Source organism: Ursus arctos, unplaced genomic scaffold (assembly GCF_023065955.2).
Source record: "Ursus arctos isolate Adak ecotype North America unplaced genomic scaffold, UrsArc2.0 scaffold_14, whole genome shotgun sequence".
Lineage (NCBI taxonomy): Eukaryota > Metazoa > Chordata > Mammalia > Carnivora > Ursidae > Ursus > Ursus arctos.
This window is the reverse complement of record NW_026622808.1, coordinates 30,447,266-30,469,110: the sequence shown is the minus strand read 5'-3', so window position 1 is coordinate 30,469,110 and position 21,845 is coordinate 30,447,266. Positions and strand designations below refer to the sequence as shown.

The 21,845-nt window shown below is 47.0% G+C and overlaps 2 protein-coding genes across 12 annotated transcripts in view; one reads left to right on the top strand and one right to left on the bottom strand.

Moving 5' to 3' along the window:
- Window positions 1–8,824, top strand: part of LRRC2 (leucine rich repeat containing 2) — a 43,187-nt gene extending 34,363 nt beyond the window's left edge. For all 8 annotated transcript variants that reach the window (XM_048226864.2, XM_048226862.2, XM_044384800.3 and 5 more), the window contains 2 exons: window positions 4,137–4,273; window positions 6,630–8,824. In XM_048226864.2, coding sequence (XP_048082821.1) covers window positions 4,137–4,273; window positions 6,630–6,679 — 187 coding nt within the window. In that variant the 3' untranslated portion in view covers window positions 6,680–8,824. The remainder of the gene's footprint in view (window positions 1–4,136; window positions 4,274–6,629) is intronic.
- Window positions 8,825–10,755: 1,931 nt separating this feature from the next.
- On the bottom strand, window positions 10,756–20,876 carry RTP3 (receptor transporter protein 3). 4 transcript variants are annotated; one of them, XM_026500673.4, is made up of 3 exons: window positions 20,253–20,876; window positions 14,940–15,147; window positions 10,756–12,321 (listed from the first exon to the last, which is right to left on the bottom strand). In XM_026500673.4, the coding sequence occupies exons 2-3, from the start codon at window positions 15,095–15,097 to the stop codon at window positions 11,448–11,450; spliced, it is 1,032 nt and encodes a 343-aa protein (XP_026356458.3). In that variant the 5' UTR covers window positions 15,098–15,147; window positions 20,253–20,876; the 3' UTR covers window positions 10,756–11,447. The 4 variants fall into 4 exon arrangements, with proteins under 4 accessions (XP_026356458.3, XP_044240736.3, XP_044240737.3 ...); XM_044384801.3 differs by lacking the exon at window positions 20,253–20,876 and adding an exon at window positions 17,271–17,526; XM_044384802.3 differs by lacking the exon at window positions 20,253–20,876 and adding an exon at window positions 15,407–15,898.
- Window positions 20,877–21,845: the final 969 nt, after the last annotated feature.

The window sequence follows — 21,845 nt, the reverse complement described above, 5'->3', positions numbered from 1 at the left end:
CACGCCCTGAGCCGAAGCAGACGCTTAACGACTGCGCTACCCAGGCGCCCCTCACTTGCCTTTTTACAGGATTTTAAAGTTTTTGGCCAATGGCACAGGGAGGTCGATTCCAGAGGATTTCTGGACAAAATGCTACGGCCGTTTGAAGTGCTACAAAGCACATTCCCAGGGCTCCCTGGTTGTCTTACCCTTTTTTGGTTTCCTTAAAGGAACCTGTGAACCACCCCAAACGAAGAAAAACCATCCCTGCAAATGTGATACAGATTCTAATCTGGCGTGAGACATTGAACAGTCTTCTGATCTTGAAAGTGAACTTGAGAAGCCCTAGCTCCACCCTCCCGGGAAGCTGACTCCAGACCCCCTGGACACGTGGCTGCTCCCGTGAGAGCCACGTGCTCCCCGTGTCCAGAGACCCACCTGCCTTAAGCACCAGGTGTTTGCTCAAACCACCACTCAATTTCCCAGAGACGTCCAGTTCTTTCAGTGGTAAATGGTCGCTGTCGGCATAAACCTTTCTCATCTTCCAACCTTGGCAATAAGGTGCATAGCAGACAGAAATAGAGAAGTGAACTATTGCAAAGAGAGAGACTACATTCATTTCCGAGTTAAACACAAGATGAACAGGGTTATGACATTTCTCCCCACTGGCCCACTATGCTCCTTCCACCGGAATGGATCTTCCCCTGCCCTTGGCTGTCTTAAGAATGTCTTCTGGATAAGAAGAGGCCCCCCTGATGGGAGGGGGAGCAGGACCCTCCCCCACCTTGGAGCCCCTTCCACACTCGGGCAACCGGGAGCAGGCGTGGCAACTTCACGACCAAGGACAGGAAGGGAACTCCTGGTCGGGAGTCATTCAAATGATATAATCGTAGGACTTGGAAATCTAAAAGAATCAGATGGAAGCTCTTTGAATTAATAAAAGTTTAATAAAAACACTGGATATAAGTGTGCATTAAGACCTCTATGTCTCACTGGTTTCTTAGGAATAACCTATAGGAAAATAATGGACAAAATGATGGCAGTAGTTGTATTAGCCAAAAATATAAAAATCTAAAAAAAGAAATCTAGAAAAAATGCTAGTAAAATCGCTCTCTTATGTGAAGAAAACGAAAAAATGTTCCCAAAGGCTACCAAGGAGGTTTTGAGTATTTGGAAAGACATACTGTGACTTTTCTGGATAAAAAGGAGATAAAGATGCGATTTCTTTGAAAAATTATACTTCAGTGTAATGTGATTCCAGCCATATCTCCAGTGGGATTTCGTTTGTGGCACTTGAACAACTGATTGGAAAGTATATCTGAAAGGCAACAAGCTAAGAACAACGACAATAATTTTCGAAAACAAGAGTAACGGGACAGAATTTTGCCTTACTGAGAATGACAATGTGTTTAAAAGGTATAATAATCAGGGGCGCCTGGGTGGCACAGCGGTTAAGTGTCTGCCTTTGGCTCAGGGCGTGATCCCAGCGTTATGGGATCGAGCCCCACACCAGGCTCCTCCGCTATGAGCCTGCTTCTTCCTCTCCCACTCCCCCTGCTTGTGTTTCCTCTCTCGCTGGCTGTCTCTATCTCTGTTGAATAAATAAATAAATAAAATCTTTAAAAAAAAAAGGTATAATAATCAAAATGAGGTGGTGCGAGGCAATGATCTGTAGATGAATTATTAAACAGAGTAGGTAGTACTGGAAGTGAGTCTCATCTATGATACGGGGATCTTTGTAAACCAGTGGGGAAGGTCTAATGACTGAATACACCGTTAGGGACGTGGGCTAATTAGGGAAAGACAAAGCCCGTTGTTCACTTTACAGGGTCAGAAAGCTTATGGCCTATAGCCATATATATGCTGTGTCGTATAGGGAGACATCTAGATTAAGCCACAGATTAAATAGAAAAAGGAGACTATAAAAAGAATAAGAAATGCCATGTTACTGATAGTGGTTTGACCATCCCTCTTGAGACCCTGTTGAGATGAGGAAAAAGATAAAACCTATAAGCCCGCCATGATGGAGAAAGCAGGGGAAGGCAGACGCAACAGTGGTGACTGATAAAAATAGAATGGAATAGGCTCAAGCTCCGAAACCAAACCAAGAAATGAGCCCATTGGCCCTGGACAACTCCGAAGAAGCACGTGGTCAGAAATCCCAGGTCTGGGTTGGTGCAGATTGAGGCAGGGTGCTAAAAACAAAAGGACAATTTCATATAAACAAATGATCCCCCGCCTTCCAATCTCCTCCTCGATTCCATTGGGTAGACCACTCAGCATCTGACCAAAAGTCTGAGGTTTCATCTAGGGTGGCCGTAGAGGGAAAGACCCTGGATTTTTATGTTTAGAGACTCACCAGGGACTAGCAGCTCTTTGCCTGTGTGGTCACCCACATGTGGGCTGGCAGCTGGGCAAGGACGGTCTGCATGTGTGGATGCCCAGCCAACATTTTGTGGTCTTAGCCTTAAACATGAAGGTGTCACGGAGCCTTTCCACATAATTGTCACAAAAACATGAATTTTTCAGTTTTAGAATCAAACTGCAGGCAAGATAGAAAAGTTAAATATGGTTTCGGATCAGAATGCAGATGGCGTTGGTGTTAACGGTGTAAAAGTATTTGATGTCTGTGACGTGCTTTGAATGCATCAGAAAATAAGGTGGCTCGATGAGTAGATCAAGGGGTTGGATACACAGATGGGTATGTGATAAAGCAGGTGCAGTAAGATCTTAAGTATGGACCAAGTAGTGAGGACAGGGCTGTTCACTCTAACTTTTTTTTTTTTTTGACTTTTCTGAATGTTGGCAATTTTCATAGTGGAATGTTGAAAAAGTGAAAGTATAGATCATAAAAACTGAGAGGTGGGAGGGTTGGGGAACTGAAGAGAAGGGAAGGAATACCTCCATCCCACTTGATTAAACAACATTGAAGTATTGATCCTACCTAAAAGTAGGTTAAGTAAAAATAATGATTGATGAAAGAGATTGCCTCTGGGGATCTGAGACACAGAGATCGGGTGAGACACTATGGTTTTAAGTTAAAAAGTATCCTTGCACTATTCAAATTTTAAAATACGTACAGTGATTACTGTGATAAAACATTGAAGAATGATAAAATACAGGCTTTTTTTTTTTTTTTTTGGATGGGGATAGATGATAAAATTAACTCAATCAAAGAGCTTGCAGAGAGGACGCCTGGGTGGCTCAGTCGGTTAAGTGTCTGCTTTGGGCTCAGGTCGTGATCCCAGGGTCCTGGGATTGAGCCCCGTGTCGGGCTTCCTCTTCCTGTGCCCCCCCCCAAGCTGTCTCTCTCTCTCTCTCTCTCTCCCTCTCTCAAATAAATAAATAGAACCTTAAAAAAAAAAGAGCTTGCAAAGGAAAAGTTGCGTGGATTTATCCACAAAGAGATTGAAACTTTTTTGCTTTCTCCACATTTAGACATTAAATAAAATTACAAGGAAGATGAACTGGGAAATACATGTACTAAAAAAGGGCAGGTGGGCTTTATCTTCCACATGTATAGAACTTCCACAAACCAATGAGAACAATACCACCCAAGCCAGCAGGGCCCACACTTGCAGCCAGAGACTATTGGAGGGATTTCCAAGTTTGAATCGAAATAATTACATTGCCTTTCACATCAAAACATCTTTCAAAACTGTAAAGACAGGAGAGCAAATGTCATTTTAGTTTCTCTCCTTGAGCTTCTTTTTTGGGTAGGCGTATCTGTCTTTTCAGTTGTGAGGATAGTGACCGTCTGAGTTCTTTATAATTTAACGCCGCCTCATCTTAGAGTTTGATATCATTCATTGGGAGTACTATCAAACATGGCAGGACACGATCCGGTGCGTGAAGGGTCTGACGGAGAGCGAGTGTTAGTGTCCACCTCAGGGTCTCCTGCCCGCTGTCTTCCATCTGTAGCTAAGTAGCTCTCATTGCCCCACCAAGCCTCTGAGCAGGACTGATTCCGTAATCCTGTTGGGTTATTCCACGTGGCAGTTCCACCGATACGCTAATATTACATGATCTTCCGTGACCTTCAAGGATGAGTAAGAACTTGAGATTTAGGGCCACGGAGGTTGACTTCTTATGAGAGGAATTCTGTGGTTAAACACGTACAGGTGAAAATGTGATATTGTCCGTATTTTCTCGAATAGATTTGTAAGCCTTATGGACAATCCTCTTGATAATACCCGATGTCAAGATGATGTCGAAGTGATGGAAAGTGAACGAGATCGTCAATGCTTTGATAAAGAATTTTTGAAAGCCTATATCGAAGATGTTAAAGAAAGAGGTACGTTAATCATATTTAAAATTATCTTAGGGGCCCCTGGGTGGCTCAGTCAGTTAAGTGTCCAACTCTTGATTTCCACTCAGGTGATGACCTCGGGGTCCTGAGATCAAACCCTGCATTTGGGCTCTGCGCTCGGTGCGGAGTCTACTTATCCCTCTCCCTCTGCCCCTCTCCTAGCTCTCTCTCTCTCACATAAATAAATAAATAAATAAATAAATAAATAAATAAATAACATAATCTTTAAAAAGTTAAAATAAAATTCTTTTAAATGAATATACGGAATTTCATGTGCTCATGCAACACATTTATTGACATGAGTCACAATGACATAAAGTTAATTTGTTAATTGATTATTTTTCCATGGACCAAATATATATAGTTTCTTTAAAATATCAAATTTTTCTAGTGTACTTGAATACTTGATACATCATCAATAATTTGACAGAGAGGCCCAGAAACATACACTTGAGACGTTGCATTACTAACTGAACATGAGTTTTTAAGAAAATGGCATTGACAAAAGAGTATCCCAGTTAATGGGAAAATAAGATTCCATTTCAAAATCCATTTAAATTCAATTTTAGGAAAAGTCGTTTCTTACATAAATCAAGGTCCTCTTATATAAAAATCACAAAAGGAAAAACACAAGATGGCAGACTATTACCTAGATCCCTTTAGCTTTGGTTTCCCAAGGGTGGAGATAATACAGAGAAGCACAGGGAGGTCATGGGACCTTAGGAAAGAACAGGAAGCAGCTTCCCCAGGGGCTGTTTCCAAAGTGTTCTGGAAGGTTAGAAGCCCTTCCTTCTGCTGCAAACACACAAACATAAGTCACCCTTTGTTCTTTTAATCACCACCTTCTTCCTAGTATGGCTGCCTGTTCATAGACTAAGGATGATTGGTCACATTCAGATATTCTGGGTTTTCATGACATGAATGAAAAATGCCATTTATTTGGCAAATTAAAAAATTTCTTCAACTAAATTAAGCAAATCTCTATGCAGTTATCTCCAATCCATTTGGCCATCCCCAATCTTGAATGCTGAAATAGTATGAAATAAATGAGAAATTTGTATGAAACACGAAACAAAGAGCAGAACCATTTATTTTGCCAAAATTTAACTTTGGGTTGTATAAGTTTCCTCTCGTGAAAGCCTTTATTGTTGTATTTTATAGATGTATCCATAATTACATTTTAGAGCTATTGTTTCTTTTTTTTTTAAAGATTTTATTTATTTATTCATTCGACAGAGATAGAGACAGCCAGCGAGAGAGAGAACACAAGCAGGGGGAGTGGGAGAGGAAGAAGCAGGCTCATAGTGGAAGAGCCTGATGTGGGGCTCGATCCCATAACGCTGGGATCACGCCCTGAGCCGAAGGCAGATGCTTAACCACTGTGCCACCCAGGCACCCGAGAGCTATTGTTTCAAAATACAAGAAAGAATTAGAGAAAATAGGTAGTTAGCTTTGGATCTGTTGGTCAGCGATAAAATCGTTTGGTTTGTAAGATTAACTTTAGTGATGATAGCTTTTGAATTCATTCAGCTATTTCTAAATAATTATAATAATTCTATCCTTCATATATTCATATTGGTTCATATGATATTGCCGATACTCAGCTGGTTTTGACCAGAGTCCATAGCTAAGGGGAAAAAAAGTAGCTTTAGTGAGTCACTTCAGTGAGTGAGGTGGACCTCCAACCTCATGGGATTCAAGAATGATGAGCAAATGAAACCCTTTGCTGGTCCTCAAGCGTTAGTGACCCTAAGAATCACCTGCAGGCCCCACCCTCAGAGATTTTGACTCAGCACCTCTGGGGTAGGACCTAGAATGTGCATTTCTAACAAGGTCCCAGGTGATGTTGACGCCTTGGGTCTGGGAACTTGACCTTGAGAGCCATTGGTGTAGACTATCCTTTGACAAAATTTGACTGTGAAGGGAGAGTGGGCAGTAACCGGTGGGAAGAGCAAGACTGAGTAAAGGGGTACTTACTAAGATCATGCTTGGTTTAGGGATAGCCCAAGGTTTGCTTATAAACCATCTTCCCTTCCACCTAGGGTCTTACCTGCTGTCTTGGGTCCTTGGGCGTCTGTTTCTGATCTGTCAGTTTTTAGTTTAGGGTCATACAGTTTCTCAGATGCTGATGTAGCTGTGTCCGTTTGTTGGAAAGATTGCAAAAGAATGAGGGTTAATAATTCTAGCTTGGATCTCAGTGTTTCTAAAGCATGACTAGACATTTGTGAAAGCTGACTTAATGGTGATAGATAAGTCCGTTTATCACAGGAGGTGGTAGGAATTTGTGTGTGAACATGATAAAATGGGGAATGGTTGCATATCTTTGTTCCTTTTGTTACAGAATCGGTCCCCAGCTATACCACCAAAGTATCTTTTAGCCTTCAGCTTTGATACCATCCACCAGAAGACCGCAGACTCTCCCTGTGCTGTGGAGCTATAAATCTTGGTGTTGCGGAATAAGGTTTGCGCTTAAGGACGCAGTCTAGAAACCACAGTCATAGTTAGGAAGAATGACTTTTCAGATTTCACATTTGCAAATCCTTTTCTCTGTGGACTGGAGAATTGATAAATGGGCTTATATATCAAGGTTTGTTTGCCTATACTTGTTTCCAAGTAATGCACATTTACTATTTTAGAAAACGTGTCATTTTTAAAAAATTATAACCTAGAGACCAAAATCTGAAGTTGATTGCACTGTTTTTAGGAATCCAGGGATAAAGGGGTTGTAAAAAGAGCATTTCTATGGGACTAGCCAAATGAGATTTTATTTTATTTTGAAAGAGCTTTAATGAATTGTTTCTTTTACTGAGAAAAGCTTTCCTTCGGTTTATACAAACTGCTATTTTCATATGTTTTCATTGTATTTTGTAAGTGTAGGGTCTCAGGAAAGACTTTACGTATAATTTGGGCATCGAAAGTCGAAAGAAGGGCTGAATTGTCTGCCCATGCATTGGGCACAGGACACTCAAATGGTGCGCTGGTTGGCCTCGCAGAGGCATTGCGGGCCTGGCTGGTCCGTCCTGGGAAGCCTTACGTGGCCTGCGTGGATGGTCCTCCTGTCCTGAATGGGCAACTCGGGAGTCCCAGGATGCACCTTAGAGCAGGGAGCAAAGGCAATCCCCTAAGGACTCCTCTTCCAGGGTGGCCGTACAAGGTAGCAGAGATAACTAGTCCATGCTGATGAGGAGCCCCTAGCAAAGCTTCCTGACAGGTGCCCCGGGAGAACTCTGCCCATGGCCATAATGCTGCAGTCCACAGGGTGCTCATGAGACTGTTTTTTGTTGGCAAAGATGGGATTCGTGATAGGGCTTTGGACTCTTACACCACATCATATGATTTGGAGAAATTGTACAAATGTCTATTTTTATACCACTATTTTGAGCTAAAAGAAACAAGATTGTGAGTTGCAGATAAGCTTTAGCAAGTAGCTTTTGTGACTAAGAAGGAAAAGAGTGCGTATATTCATGTATATTCCTATATGAATTGACTCCTACATGGTCTAGTTCAGCGCTGTCCAATAGAATTTTCTGCAGTGATGGAAATGGTCTATGTCTGTGCTGTCCAAATGTAGTGACCACCAGACACATGTGTTTTTTGACTACTTGAATGACTGGTGTAACTGAAGAACTTTTAGTTTAGTTAATTAAGGGTTTTTAATTACATTTAAATTTAGATTGCCACAGGTGGCTGTCATATTGGACACTCAAGTCAAGCCGATTGGGTTTTTTGGAAGAAACGAAGGGTGATTTTTATTTTCTCTTATCTGAAGAACAGTGTGTCCCCGGAGGGGCCACTATTGACACCCTCCACATTTTGTCTTGATCGATTTCATCATAATTCCGTGTTTTATCCTCAACAGACGCCAAGCAGGTGGAGCGTTCTAAAACCATATGGCAATGCTTCAGCGGAGGGTTGCCTCAAGTTAAAGACAAACTCTGAGAAGTAGGTTAAGAGATGAAAAGAGTAGGAAAATGAGAAATCACTTCAATGGAACCTCAAACAATTGTATTTTTTCTTTTTAGCTCTTCAAAAATGGAATTCAAATTTATTAGTTGTACTCCTTCAATGGTTTTGAAATTTCATTTCATGCCAAGGTATACGTTATATATAGACAAATGGAAAATAAATCTCTAAAGGGGGAAAATAGGGGCTTTCACACAAATTGTCCATGACTTATGTAAAATCTGTGTCAATAAAACCAGTCTTTTGTGCAAAAACCTTGTGTCGGTGCTACATATAAACAAAGGAAAAATTACTGCACTGACAGATAATTATTTCATGTTACGTAATATCCCATACCACATATACTGTTTGAATATAAGGTTTGTAGAGATACTATTTAATTGATTCATGTAAATGCAAAAATGCAGCAAGATGATAAGGCATCTTAGTGGAAATATCATAGAGATTTGAAAATTCTACATGATACATTTGGACTGATTCATAATCTGGAAAAGGAATTGCCATAGCAGGATATATGTATGAGCATTAAAGCAATATGAAGAAAAGAATAAAATGTAATTCCTAGAAGAAAAATGTTCTCGTTCCAAAACCTTATTATTCTACCTGTTTTTCAGATGTTGGATTGTTATGGGGCAGAGACACTTGGGTGACATCACCGAGTAGTGCATTTTAACAACCAGCAAGGACCACACCACATTTCTTGACTGGAGCTTTCTAGAATGACCATTAGGTGTGCTCGCCAAACACCAGTTTAGGGTAGCTTCCTGATGATGGCAAACAGTAAGCTCCAGAAATCAGTTACTGTCTTTCCTTCTTTGCGTCCCTTCCTTCCCTCCTCAACACGTCTCTTAAATCTCCCTAGTCCCGAGTGGGAGGGAAGTGTACTTTGAGGTGTTGTGTTGTGGTGGCCATAGGTTTATGGGATTCTCATTTCCTGGGTCCTAATTCTGGTGCGTTCCTGGTTCATAGGGACAGCACTTGGCCTAGCTTCTCCCACCCTATGGGAGCACTGTGTGTTATCAGAGTAACTTTTGATCATGTAATAACGTTTCTTGGAATTTTAAAGGACTTTCCGATTCTTTCCTGAAATTAAAGTTCTCGACGCTAGTCTTTAGTGAGCTCACAAATCATTCAACATCCACTTCCCTTAATGTCCCAGTGATCTAAATGCCATTTTCTAGTTGGTTTTCCTTCTTGACATACTCCAGATCATTCCACCCATCCCTGCCTATCTTTGAATACTGTAGAGTCTGTCTGGAGATAGTGGCAGATGTTTCGCAACTCCCTGTATCTTCCAGGGACATTGTGCAAATGTGTACGCACGCACTCATGCAGATTCTGGTCTGTTCTGGAAGCTGATCAGCACTGGGACTCAGGGAGCCAGGATTGCAAGGCCAGCTCTTTTACTAATGCACCGTATAATCTTGGGAAAATCACTTCACCTTTTACCCCCCTGTAAAAAAAATAGAGTTGGAGAAGATGATTTCTAAGGCTGATTCCATCTCCCCTTTTTATGTTAATGACCCAGCCTGTCCTCCCTACCTCACTGGTCACTCAGCTTCTAGAAGGCTCCTTATGGGCTGCTGGGTATGCTTGTTCCTTAGGCATGTGTTTGTAACTGTCTTGTCCACTATTACATGTTAGGTTTCTGGAGTTTGCTAAATAGATAGACAGACTATGCCCAAATATTTGAAAACAAATAGCAAGCCTGTGAAGAATTTACCCACACATTTCTGTTGTGTTCCCAATACTTCCATCTGTGCTGAGATGCACAAATATTATTTCTGATATTGCCTTGAAAGAGGAAGCATGCATCATAAAGAATTGCATTTTCTCGAAATCCAAATCAAAGATACAGTGAAATATCATGTCACACCCTTTGGTGTAGCTAGTATTTAAAAAAAACCAACAACACACAAAAAAAGCCCCACAGAAAATAATTGTTGGTGAGGATATGGAGAAATTGGCATGCTTTTCCCTGTTGGTGGGAGTGGAAGATGACACAATTGCTCTGGAAAATAGCATGGCAGTTCCTCCAAAAATTAAAGGTAGAATCACCGTATGTTCCGGCAATTCCACTTCTGAGTATGTTGAAAGCAAGATCTCAAAGAGCTATTGGTACACCCACATTCCTAGCAGTACTAGTGACAGTGGCCAAGAGCTGGAAGCCTGCCAGATGTCTACAGGTGGGTAGACCAAGTGTGGTATATACATCCTGTGGAATGTTATTCAGCCTTAGAAAGGAAGGAAATCCCATCACACGCTACAACGTGAATGAAACTTGAGGACATTGTGCTAAGTGCAATCAACTAGTGACAAGAAGACAAGTCCTGTAGGAGTCTGCCTCTATGAGGTCCTGGGTAGTCCTCTTCATAGAGACAGAAAGAAGAATGGGCGTTCGTAGGACAAGGGGGAGGGAGAAAATGCGAGTTGTTTAATGGGTATAGTTTCAATTCTGAGAATGAAAAAGTCAGTGAAAAGTCACTGAGAAACTGAACACACACTCCAGATGGGTGTATATTTATTTAATTACACACTGTGTCACAATACCATTCTACTAGCACAGTAACGCACGTTATAAACCATGCTACAAGAACTAGTAAAGCACAAAGAATCATGAAATAGAGTTTGAAGGCTATCTCCCCCATGGGCGTGGCTGGCCCTGCCACAGCCCCGAGCTACGTGGACTCTGCTGTGGAGAACACTGCTCTGAGACCCAAGCTTTCAGCCTAATGAAAACCGCGACAAGTGCCTCCACAGGCTGACGTCACTGGGTCTGTGCAAGCTTCTCCGGGGAGAGAGGCTCCACAGGTCTCATGAGATTTCCAAACGGTTCTGTGAACCCTAAAGGCTTTGGTTGCAGTTCTCCAGAGAATGAGCAGAATTTCAGCGTCCTTTACGCAAAATTGAATTGAATTGAAATTACCAGGAACCCTTAAAAATCACATGAAATCAACCACTTTAGAATGAACAATTCAGTGGCGTTTATTGCATTCGCAGTGTTGCACAACCACGCCCTCCGTCCTGTGCCACACATTTTCATCACCACCCACCCTCCGCCCCCAAGAAGCCCCATACAGTTTAATCCCCTTCCCTGTAGCCCCTGGCAGTCACTAATCTACTTCCTGTCTCTGGATTTAACTCTTCCGGGTATTTCCTCTCCGTGGGATCATTCTGCATGACTTTGAACTTGGCCTCATGTGAAGATCCACTGAAGGGTCTCTATGATAATCACCACGACAATGATCAGAATGAGAAAACCGCAGCAAACATTTAAGTTCCAGCACCTGAGATTCGGGGTTCTGTGAGAAAAGGGCAGCTGACTCCAGGTCCTGACCTGGATTCTCCTCTCCACGTGGTGGTAGGTGTTTGTTCTCGGGCTCCAGTGGGTGGGGAGCATCGTGGCTGTCGTGGACCCGGAATACCAGGATTGGGGTAAAGCCTTTCCCTTGTTTGCCATGGCATTCGCCTTCACTGTGTCTGCTCTGGCGTTCCCCCTCACTGTGTCCCCTGTGGCATTCCCCCTCACTGTGTCCCCTGTGGCGTTCCCCTTCACTGTGTCCCCTGTGGCGTTCCCCTTCACTGTGTCCCTTGTGGCGTTCCCCTTCACTGTGTACACTCTGGCGCCACTCCTAGCGGGAGAGGGCGTGGGAATGGCAGTCCCAAGAGCAGGGGAGCTTATGGCAGGAAGTAATGGGGACATTGGTGACTGCACGGCCTCACCTAACCCACTCCGAGCACAAAAGCCCTGCAGACACGCCTCACAGTTGTTACTGTCATGTGGTCCTTCAAGAGAGATTTCCTTGATGGTAGGAATCTCCTCCACCGACTTAAATCCTTCTCTGTAGCATTTCTTCAGAATTCGGAACACCAGGTTGTTCAGGATCCTTGAGATGTTCTCTTCTGTGAACTTGGGAACCTCAAATGGAGACTGACTGCACTTCCGACATCTCTGGGCAAAGACCCTCATCTTCACCTTGCCCCTGGGGTTCCCCGCACTCTTGTGCATGTGGAAAAGGACCTGAACTTGAGCCGAGGACCAACTGCGAGAGCACAAGGAGCACTGGAACCTGTGGGGACAGAAGACAAGACCCTCAGGTTGGCCCGGGATGGCCGAGTTGTGGGCTGGGCCAGAAGGAGGAAGGGACGCCCAACGACACAGAGATGTGACTTGACTGGGGTGGAGGTTAGCAGGGGAAGAAGTTAGTGAGCCCCTCGTTCCTGTCTCCACTGTGCCACCAACATGCCTGTGACCCATAGGGGTCTGTCATGAAAATGCAGATCCAAGCTGTTGGTGCTGGAAGGGACCTTCTAAGTCTGACATGATGTCGCTGGAGATGAGGCGCATGTGGAACACACCAGGAGCAGAGACTTGCTGGGTGTAAGAAGCAGGACTAGACCCCCAAACCAAGGCTTCTTCAAATATAGATTGAAGTGGTTCAGAGGCTATGGGTGCAACAGCAGCCATTTAATCAGCCTGGAAATCCACAGATGGTACAAGTGGGTGCTGGTAGGTACTACCGTCTGAAAGTTTATGTCTGCCCCCTAATTCACATGTTGGAATCCGAACCCCCAAAGGTGATGATGTTAGAAGGCCTTTGGGAGGTGATTAGGTCATGAACGTGGAGCCCATGTGAAGGTGATTTTTTAAAAAAGATTTATTATTTATTTATTTATTTAACAGAGAGACACAGTGAGAGAGGGAACACAAGCAGGGGGAGTGGGAAAGGGAGAAGGAGGCTTCCCGCTGAGTGGGGAGCCTGATGCGGGGCTCGATCCCAGGACCCTGGGATCATGACCTGAGCCAAAGGCAGACGCTTAATGACTGAGCCACCCAGGCGCCCCCCATATGAAGGTGATTAGTGCTCTTATCAAAGAGATCCCGTAGCTCCTTCCACCATGAAAAGTCCACAACTCAGAAGAGGCCTCTCACCAGACCAGCTGACATCCTGATCTTGGACTTCCAGCCTCTAGAACTGTGAGCAATACGTTTCTGTCAGGGATAAGCTGCCCAGTCTGATATTATTTTTATTTTATTTTATTTTGTTTTATTGCCACTCAAGCCGACTAAGACTATGTCATAGACCCACAGATCAGGGAGGGTCTAGTGTCTGGAGGAAAAACGTTGCTTTGCCCTGTTGCCTGGGGGCCCCCGATCTGCCGGTATTACAGGGAGATCACAGTGTCCAGCTCTCTCTCCTTTTGCTCCCCTCCCAACCCGATTCGTTGCTCAAGGCAGCCTGGAAAACTTCATATTCTATGTGCACCTGGCCTCAGGGTACAAGAGAACGACACCTCGACCCCGCAGGGAAGAGGAAAATTTCTTGAGCTCAGATATTCGGATAAATACATGTCAGGATAGATGGAGGGAGGGGAAGAAGGCACACAAGAACCTGGCTGCACCCAGGACAGGAATTAGGGGAAAGGCAGAAGCTAGCAGTATGGCAGGGACATTTCACGCTCCCCAAATTACCCATGCACTCCCGCTCACTTCCCAGCCCCCACGCAGTTAGGTTGGTCAATATGACTGGTTGCCCAATGGGATGTGGGCAGGGACACGTGTTACTTCCAAATCTGGCACAGAAGCTCTTGGAAAACCCTTCAGCTCCTCTTCCTCTGACTCAGTGACCTGGGGATCACGTGTTAGGTCAAATCACTGATATTTCGAGGTTTACCTGCTCTAGCAGCCAAGCCTCGCCTAACCTGGGAGGCTGAATTGGAGGGGGCTGGGAGGGATGAGCCAGTCAAGTTTTCCTTCTTGTGTCTTGATTCTTACTGCATCTCACAGGGTGAGCATGGCCATGAGATGAAGGGAAGAGGCCAAGAGGCTCTGACCGCCGTGAGTGAGGTGACCTTACTGGGCTCATTCGGGGTCTGCTCTTTTGAGCTGCTGTCCCCGGCCCTCCCTCTGGGTCATGGTGCTCTGGTCATGGGCCAGCTCAGAGTTCAAGGTTCTTACAAAAAAAAAAAAGAGCTGAGATTTTGATTGGATGTTTCTGGTGCCAGCGGCCTGGCCCGGGAAAGCCATGGGCTGCAAGGGGAAGAGAGCTCTGCTTCCTCTGCCCAGACCCTCCTCCAGAGAGGAAGGCAGCGGGCAGGCCCCGAGCCTCTCCCCCAGTCCCAGGAGAGAGTCTCAGGTCCCCACCCTCTGTGCAGGGGGCAGCCCCACCCCTGACCCTTGGAGCACTCCTTTCCCACCTGGAACAAAGGGTAAGGCTTTAGATGACTTCCAAGGGTCTTAGTTTAAAAGGATCCATCAGCGCAGAGTTGAGGGGGCAAGAATGCTGCATGTTGCTCAACTATCCTAACCTCTGCCCTCTCCGCCAGGGGCCTCCTCAGCCCACGGGGCCTCTCCCTCCTGGGCTCCATAGTGAGCCCCAGGTACCCCAAGGCGGGGAGCATATGCAGGGAACGTTGCCCACCCAGCTGTCCTGCAGCTCCTCCCCTTCCCTCTTCCCCCCTGCTCCCCCTCCCCATGCAGCCCACACCAGCGCCCAGGCCTGCACCTGTCTGGGGTTCACTGTAATAAGGAAAAAACCCTTTACCGAAGCTAAAACTTCTTGGATGATGTGCACCTTACTTCCTGTAGTCTTCAATGGGCAAGCATGGGATAGAACAAGAAAAGGAGCAAGGATACATAGTAACGAATACACAAGAATTTTCTGGAACACGTACCATCCCCACTCACCTGGCAAAGGCCCACTGCTGGTACTGTGACCACCCCGGCTTCAGGCTGTTGGGAAGAAGGTCTTTGTCTACTGTCAGGGTCCATTTGTGCCATGGCTTCACTTCCTGAATTAATTCCTGGAACACTTGCTTCCATAGCTCCACGTCCGGACCTTCCATGCTGTGCGGTGATCTGCGGGCATCAGGATCTCCTGGAGACTCTGACGGATCTGTAGCAGGACACGAGATTTCCCACTTTAAAGAACAAGGGCTGGGACCTGTTCTCCCTTTGTGTACCTGACCTGGGCCCACGGACTAGGTCTCTGCGTCAAGGACAAAGGTCAGTTGAATCTGTCTCCCAGTTCAGAGGACAGCGCTAGGCTCACCGCAGGGAATTTTCAAAGACACAGAATGCATCCGACCAAATGGGACCAAAGGAAAGCTCTGGACTCCGGACTGGATCTCACTCGGACTCTGCTGATTACCTACCTTTAACCTGGAACACATCCTTTAGCTCCGAAGCCTCTAGAAATGGTGGAGAGAGGCTGCAGGTGCCCTTTCTGTTCTAACACTCGGAAGTCCTTATCCGTGGGGCTGCTGTGCTCATGACTGGGGAGGAGAGATGCAAAGAAGGACATGGCCATTGTGGGCCCTCCCTGCTCCCTGCATCCCTGCTCTGGGCTCTCTGCTTCCCGTTCCCACTGGTCTCTGTATGACTGGATCTCACAGTCCCCAGGCTGTCCAAGGAGACTCCTGAACCTCGTCCTCCACCCATTAGAAACCAAAGCTGATGCTGCCCTCGTGCCCAGATGAGGCTGCAAGGCCCGTCCCCACGTGGATGAGAGGCCAGTGGCCACAACTGACCCCACTTCCTTGAGGAGAGGCTTGGAAAAGAAGGGGAGAGGAACAGGGGGCAGGCAACGGCGCAGGGAGGGCGGGCAAAATTCTGGGTGTCTGCATGCCACGATCCCCTCCAGAGACAGACTGCCACTGACCTGCCCAAGAGGGAAGCCCCACCCTCGGCGGTCCTCCGACCTGGCAGCTCCCATCTCGGCCTCTTGACCCATCACAGCCTCTGCCCTGGCATCCCCCCAACGGCTTCCGTGCCTCTTGGGCCACTGTCCACACTGCAGCTGGAGGAGGGACGTCTTTCCAGAGGTGGAAGCCCTCACCTGTATGCTGCATGTTAGCACGGCATCTGGACCCCTCACATCCCACCCCTGCTTCTACCAGCCTCAGCCCTGCCCAGCTCATCTTCCCCCCAAGCCCATATTCACCCCTACGCCCTAAGCCACAGCCCCTCACTCCCTGCTATCCTCTTACACTCCTGCTGTCCCAGCCCTGCGCCCTGTGCTCACGGCTGCCCCACGGAGCAGAGCACCCGCCTTCGCTCCCGTGGTTCCTGACCCCTTCAAGTGCTGGGGCCCAACAGCGCAGGCTCCACGTTCCACACCCCTGCCCGGCCCCACACCAGCCTCCTAACTGCACCTAGGAAAGAAATCTCAGCCAGGTAAGCACGCCTCCTCCCTCTGCTCAGGTAGTTGCCCAAATGCCCATGCTCTTCTGCATTGCAGAGCTAGGTCAGAGGAAGCGGAGAGCAGAGGGTGTTTAGATGAGAGCCTGTCTTGCTTTCCGGCTTGCTATGAGATCTTGTGTGAAAATGTCACAGGCAGTTCTGGGTTGTCAAAAACCCCCTTAAGGGGCGCCTGGGTGGCTCAATCCGTTGAGCCTCGGACTCTTTGGTTTCGACTCAGGTCATCATCTCAGGGTTTTGAGATTGGGCCCGGAGTCAGGCTCCTCGCTCAGCAAGGAGTCAGCTTTAGATTCTCTCGCTCCTGCTCTTTCCCCCCACTTGCTCGCTCTCTCTCTAAAATAAACAAACAAACAAACAAACAAATAAATAAAATCTTTAAAAAAACAAACCCAAAACCTCTTGAAAGCAAGTGTGCAAGGGGATCCTTGAAGATCCCCAGATAGCTCACTGTTTCTTTGTCATGTAAAGGTTACCTTTAGCCTCTCGCTCTGCTAAGAATATTCTAATTGGAAAACTCTACATTCTTAAATGATATGTTTGAACACAAGCATTTAAGAATGTGAGGAAGTTTCTTACATTGAAATTAACATAGGCTAGGGGCGTCCAGGTAGCTCAGTGGGTTAAGGGACCGACTCTTAATTCTGGCTCAGGTCATGATCTCAGGGTTGAGAGATCGAGCCCCCCACTGGGATCTGCCCTGGGCATGGAGTCTGCTTAAGATGATCTTTCTCCCTCTCCCTTTACCCCTCCCCCCTCTAAAAGCTTAATTAATTAACATAGGCTAAATGTCTTCCCTCTATCATGAGTAACATCGTTTACCTGATCTTCCAGAGAATTCTGGGTTTCTGGGGTGGGGGTGGGGAGGCCAAGGCCTAGGAAAAAGCACAGGAGCTCAGCAGGGCTGGAGATAGCTGGAGACTTGTAGTCCTCAGACCAGCCGCAAAGTTCTCGTTGAATTGGTCTGGGCATCAGATATCTAAAAATTCCTCAAGTGATTCCAAGGCTGTTATGGTGGTCACCACTCTGGGAGCCTGAAGGGAAGGACAAGGTGCCCAGGTCCTGGTCAGCAGTCCTAGACCCAGAGCCAAGAGGGGTCCCTCCCCCACAGTGCGGTGGTGGAATCGGCAAGGCTTACAGACGCAGTTCCGGGGGAAGCGGTCCTAGGGCTTCCTGGTCGCCTCCCCCAGCTGGGTTGGACATTGGTGTCTGAGCAGTGGGCTCCCAGAGGAGGAGAGGGTGTGGATGGGGTGGGAGAGAGGAAGGGGAGGGAGGAAAAGGGAAGGTGGGCGCGAGGAGGGAGGGGTTTGCTGGAGCCTCTCTGGCAACTTCTTTCCTGGCCTCACTGTAGCCACAGAGAAGATTTACAAAGGGGGGAGGGGGGAGGGGACAGGGGACAGAATCGATCTGGAGGCCAGGGGGTCTTTGGTCTGGGGCTCTGACCTGCTGTATGACAGTGGACAAGTCACTTCGGGCTTTTTGAGGATGAAATGCCACGTTTTATGTGGAGGGCTACTAGGCATGCCTGGTGCCGAGAAGGGCCTGGAAGGAAGCCAGCACTGGTCCCTGAAGCTTGACAAAAACAATTCCCAGGACCTCACTTGGAACAGTGACTCTCCCAGAAACCCCTGCACTCTGGAAAAGGGTATTTACATGCAGACATACAAGCTCTCCTCACCCTTCTGCCTGGCCAGGGCTCTGTCCCTCCCTTCCTCGTGGGCAGTGGCCGGGGCATGGCCCTCCTCACATCCAGCTTCTAACCCAGAGGCCATTCTTCTCCCAACAGGGTCAGGGACACTCGCTGTCACTCTTTCTGAACCCTGGCTGGGCTCTGGCTCTGCGGCTGGGAGGGGGCCGTGTCTCAAAGCTTGGGACAGCCCAGCTGAGCTTGGACAAGACAACGCTCGGCCTTCTCTTTTCAGCTCCTGTGCGGAAAACAAGTGTCCTTTTCACGGTCTATTTGTGCCACGGTCGTCAGATATTTTTGGGGTTTTTGTAGGTGATCTCATTGTTTCAAGTGGCCCCGAGGCCTAGTGCTCGGTCCAACGTGCCTAGTGGTGAGGAGGCTGGGATGTGCTTGCTGGAGAGAGCGTGCATTAGATAAGCTTCATTCAGGCATGAGTTCAGTGCCACCACCCCCAAGTTCAATGTTAATACACGAACAATACTGACTACGTAAGGTGTCTTTAAAGAGAAACAACACAATGTTATGGATTGCTCAGCTGACCGAAATGTTGTCCCTCCGATCAAAGAAAGGCGGAACTTTTGGTTATTTACCGTTGAGAATGAGAGAGGGCTGCCGCAGGGTTACCAGGACAAGGTAACAGTCAGCTGGAGCTATAGGAGGCAGTTTGCATATGGCAAGCAGGGTAGGGTTAGCTAGATTTCATGGGCTCCCTGTGGATTGGCTAATGTGAATAATTTCCCGGGCATACAGGCTGTCCCTGGTTGTCTAGTACCTGGCCCCTGGGCTGGTTAGGATAGGTGCAAAATGGTTTCAAGGGTGAGAGCCTTCTTTCGGAGCCCCAGTTTTGTTTTTGTTTTTTAAAGATTTTATTTATTTGAGAGAGAGAGAAAACAAGTGGAGAGGAGGAGGGGCACAGTGAGAAGGAGAAGGAGGCTCCCGTTGAGCAGGGAGCCCCATGAAGGGCTCAATCCCAGGCCCCGGAGTTCATGACCTGATCTTAGTCTACTGAACCACCCAGGCGCCCCCGGAGTCCTAGCTTTAAGAGCGTTTAGGTCAAGGTAAGCCTCTTCTCTTTCAAATTTGACCACACTCTAGCCTCTGAGATCTTATTCCCCAAGGAAATTGCTAAGTCAAGTTTAATTAAAATGACTTCCACTATTTTTCTTTGATTTTGCACTGTCCTTGTCCTGACTGCAAGAGTGAAAACCAAACCAAATCAGACCAAAACTTTATAAACCAATTTAGTTCCTCCAGAGACTGATAAAACCCTCATCAGTCTCATCACCAATAAAAGACAGAATATTCCACCCTCGGGATTTGGGCAAGTTCCATTTCAACCACTGGGTTTATTATTATTATTTTTAAAGATTTTATTTATTTATTCGACAGAGATAGAGACAGCCAGCGAGAGAGGGAACACAAGCAGGGGGAGTGGGAGAGGAAGAAGCAGGCTCATAGTGGAAGAGCCTGATGTGGGGCTCGATCCCATAACGCTGGGATCACGCCCTGAGCTGAAGGCAGACGCTTAACCGCTGTGCCACCCAGGCGCCCCTGGGTTTATTATTCAACAGAGAATTCTTTACTTCAACCCAACAGATGATTTGCCCTCAGTATGATAAAAGTTTCCATTACTGATTATCTGTTCACTGATGGAACTTCACCATCCCGGGGTTCACGTTCACAGTCTGGGCCAGGGCTTCTGTGATGAACAGCCCAGAACCAGAGTGAGACCATGTGACTTCAGAAGCCTGGGGCAAGGGGGCTGGTGTTGGTGCAGGCCTGGGTGGCTCAGTGGGTAAAGTGTCTGCCTTTGGCGCAGGCCACAATCCCAGGGTCCGGCATGGGGCTCCTTGTTCAGCGGGGAGCCTGCTTCTCCCTCTGCCTGCTTCTCCCCCTGCTAGTGCTCTCTCTCTCTCTGACAAATAAAATCTTAAATAAATAAATAAATAAATAAATAAATAAATAAATAAATAAAATAAAGCCTGGGCCGGGCCGCAGCAATCTTTGCCTGGGCGCAGCAGGTGGGGCAGCTCGGGCAGAGGCCCCTAAATTCTGGACGGAAAGGTGTACAGATTAGCGCGGTGCGCAGAGGTACTTAAGGCCACGAGGCCCCTCACCTGCTCTGGCCAGGAGGATGGAGACCCCCAGGGTGGGCAGTGATCCTCACTGCGCAGACTCCGTCCTCTCGTGCGGCATCTTTGAGTTCCATGTTTTTTATTTTCAAGATTAAAAACAAATTTCTGTTGCTAATGGTGAAAAAGGAGTTAAATATAAATACTTATTTTAAAAATCGATACGTTTTTAGTGAACTGTCTCACAGCGGCGCCCCGACCCCGCCTCCCCCCAGGCGCCCACAAATGGGTGTGAGGAAGGCCAGTGCACACCGGGCGGCCTAGTGGAGCACCAGGCAGCAAGGCAGCCCGGCCGCTGGCTTGTGGTCTCGCCGATCCCAGGTGGGGTTGCCAGGTGAAACACAGTTTCACTTGGACTTGAACTTCAGTTAAATTCTAATTTCAGTAACAACGAATAATAAATATTCTTAGCGAACTTTACACTACAATTACTGTCTTATACTAAGAGTTGATTCCTGCTCAGGTGAAATTAGAATTTAAATCGGAGGTCCTGACGCTGGCTATGATCTGCTTAACGTGACCGCTTTCATCCGGGGGCTTCGCGCCCCTCGCGGTCACTCCAGGAGAGATCCCGGTAGGCTGTGGCAGACGAGGTGGGCGGGATGCTACAAGTCTCGCGAGAACGCAAGCCGGCTGGGGGCGGGCCGGAAGTGTGTTTGGGGCGCGGCTGGGAGGGGCCGGAAGTATCTGGGGGGCGGGCTGGGCGGGGCCGAGGGGCGGAGAGGCGGGAGGCTGCGTAATAGTTGCGGGAAAGTGCCGCTCGCTTTCCCGGGGTCAAGGTCACTCTTTCGGGGACCGAATCAGATGAGTGAAAAGAGCAGGGCTCTTCCATTTGAACTGTGTACTCTGATGAGATTAGATCCAGAAGCTACGTAGAGGAACAAAACCCTCACACGTAGTATTTTCAGTTATTCCGGTTTTAGGGTTTGTGTCCTCTCACCCCACAAAATACACTTCCAAGCTTCATGGCGAAGGGAAAAGAGAAGGCAGCGCTGAGGTGACCTGCAATGGAGGGCCCCCTGCAGTCTCACAGGTTACAGGCTGAAGTGAGTGACGCCCAGGATTTAAACACCTCCTATTAATCCCACTCTCGCCCCAAACGGAGCACCTCCAGGTCCAGTAAACTGTCCTGAAGTAGAATGAACTTTCTGAAGAGATGACTATTCCACAAAATAACAGCTTTTTCACAGTTATTTTTTTAAATGAAAATGAGGACTATTAAAAGGGGGTTTAACCATGTTCTTGGCTGACTGGAGAAGGAATAAAACACTGCAGAGAGAGTGAAAGGTATTTTGCAGTGTTTCGTTAGGTAGGAACTGGCGAGCTGGGATGGGCCACCGTGTCACCACCACACTCCCCAGTCCACTCTTACTGGCTCCTGGAAAGGCAGTCCACTTTAATCTCTGATATATTTCGTTCATCCTATTTTATTTTATTTATTTTATTTTTTAAGATTTTATTTATTTATTTGAGAGAGAGAGAAAGCAGGAGGGACAGGCAGACCCCCGCTGAGCAAAGAGCCACATATGGGGCTGGATCCCAGGACCCCGAGATCACAACCTGCGTTGAAGGCAGAAG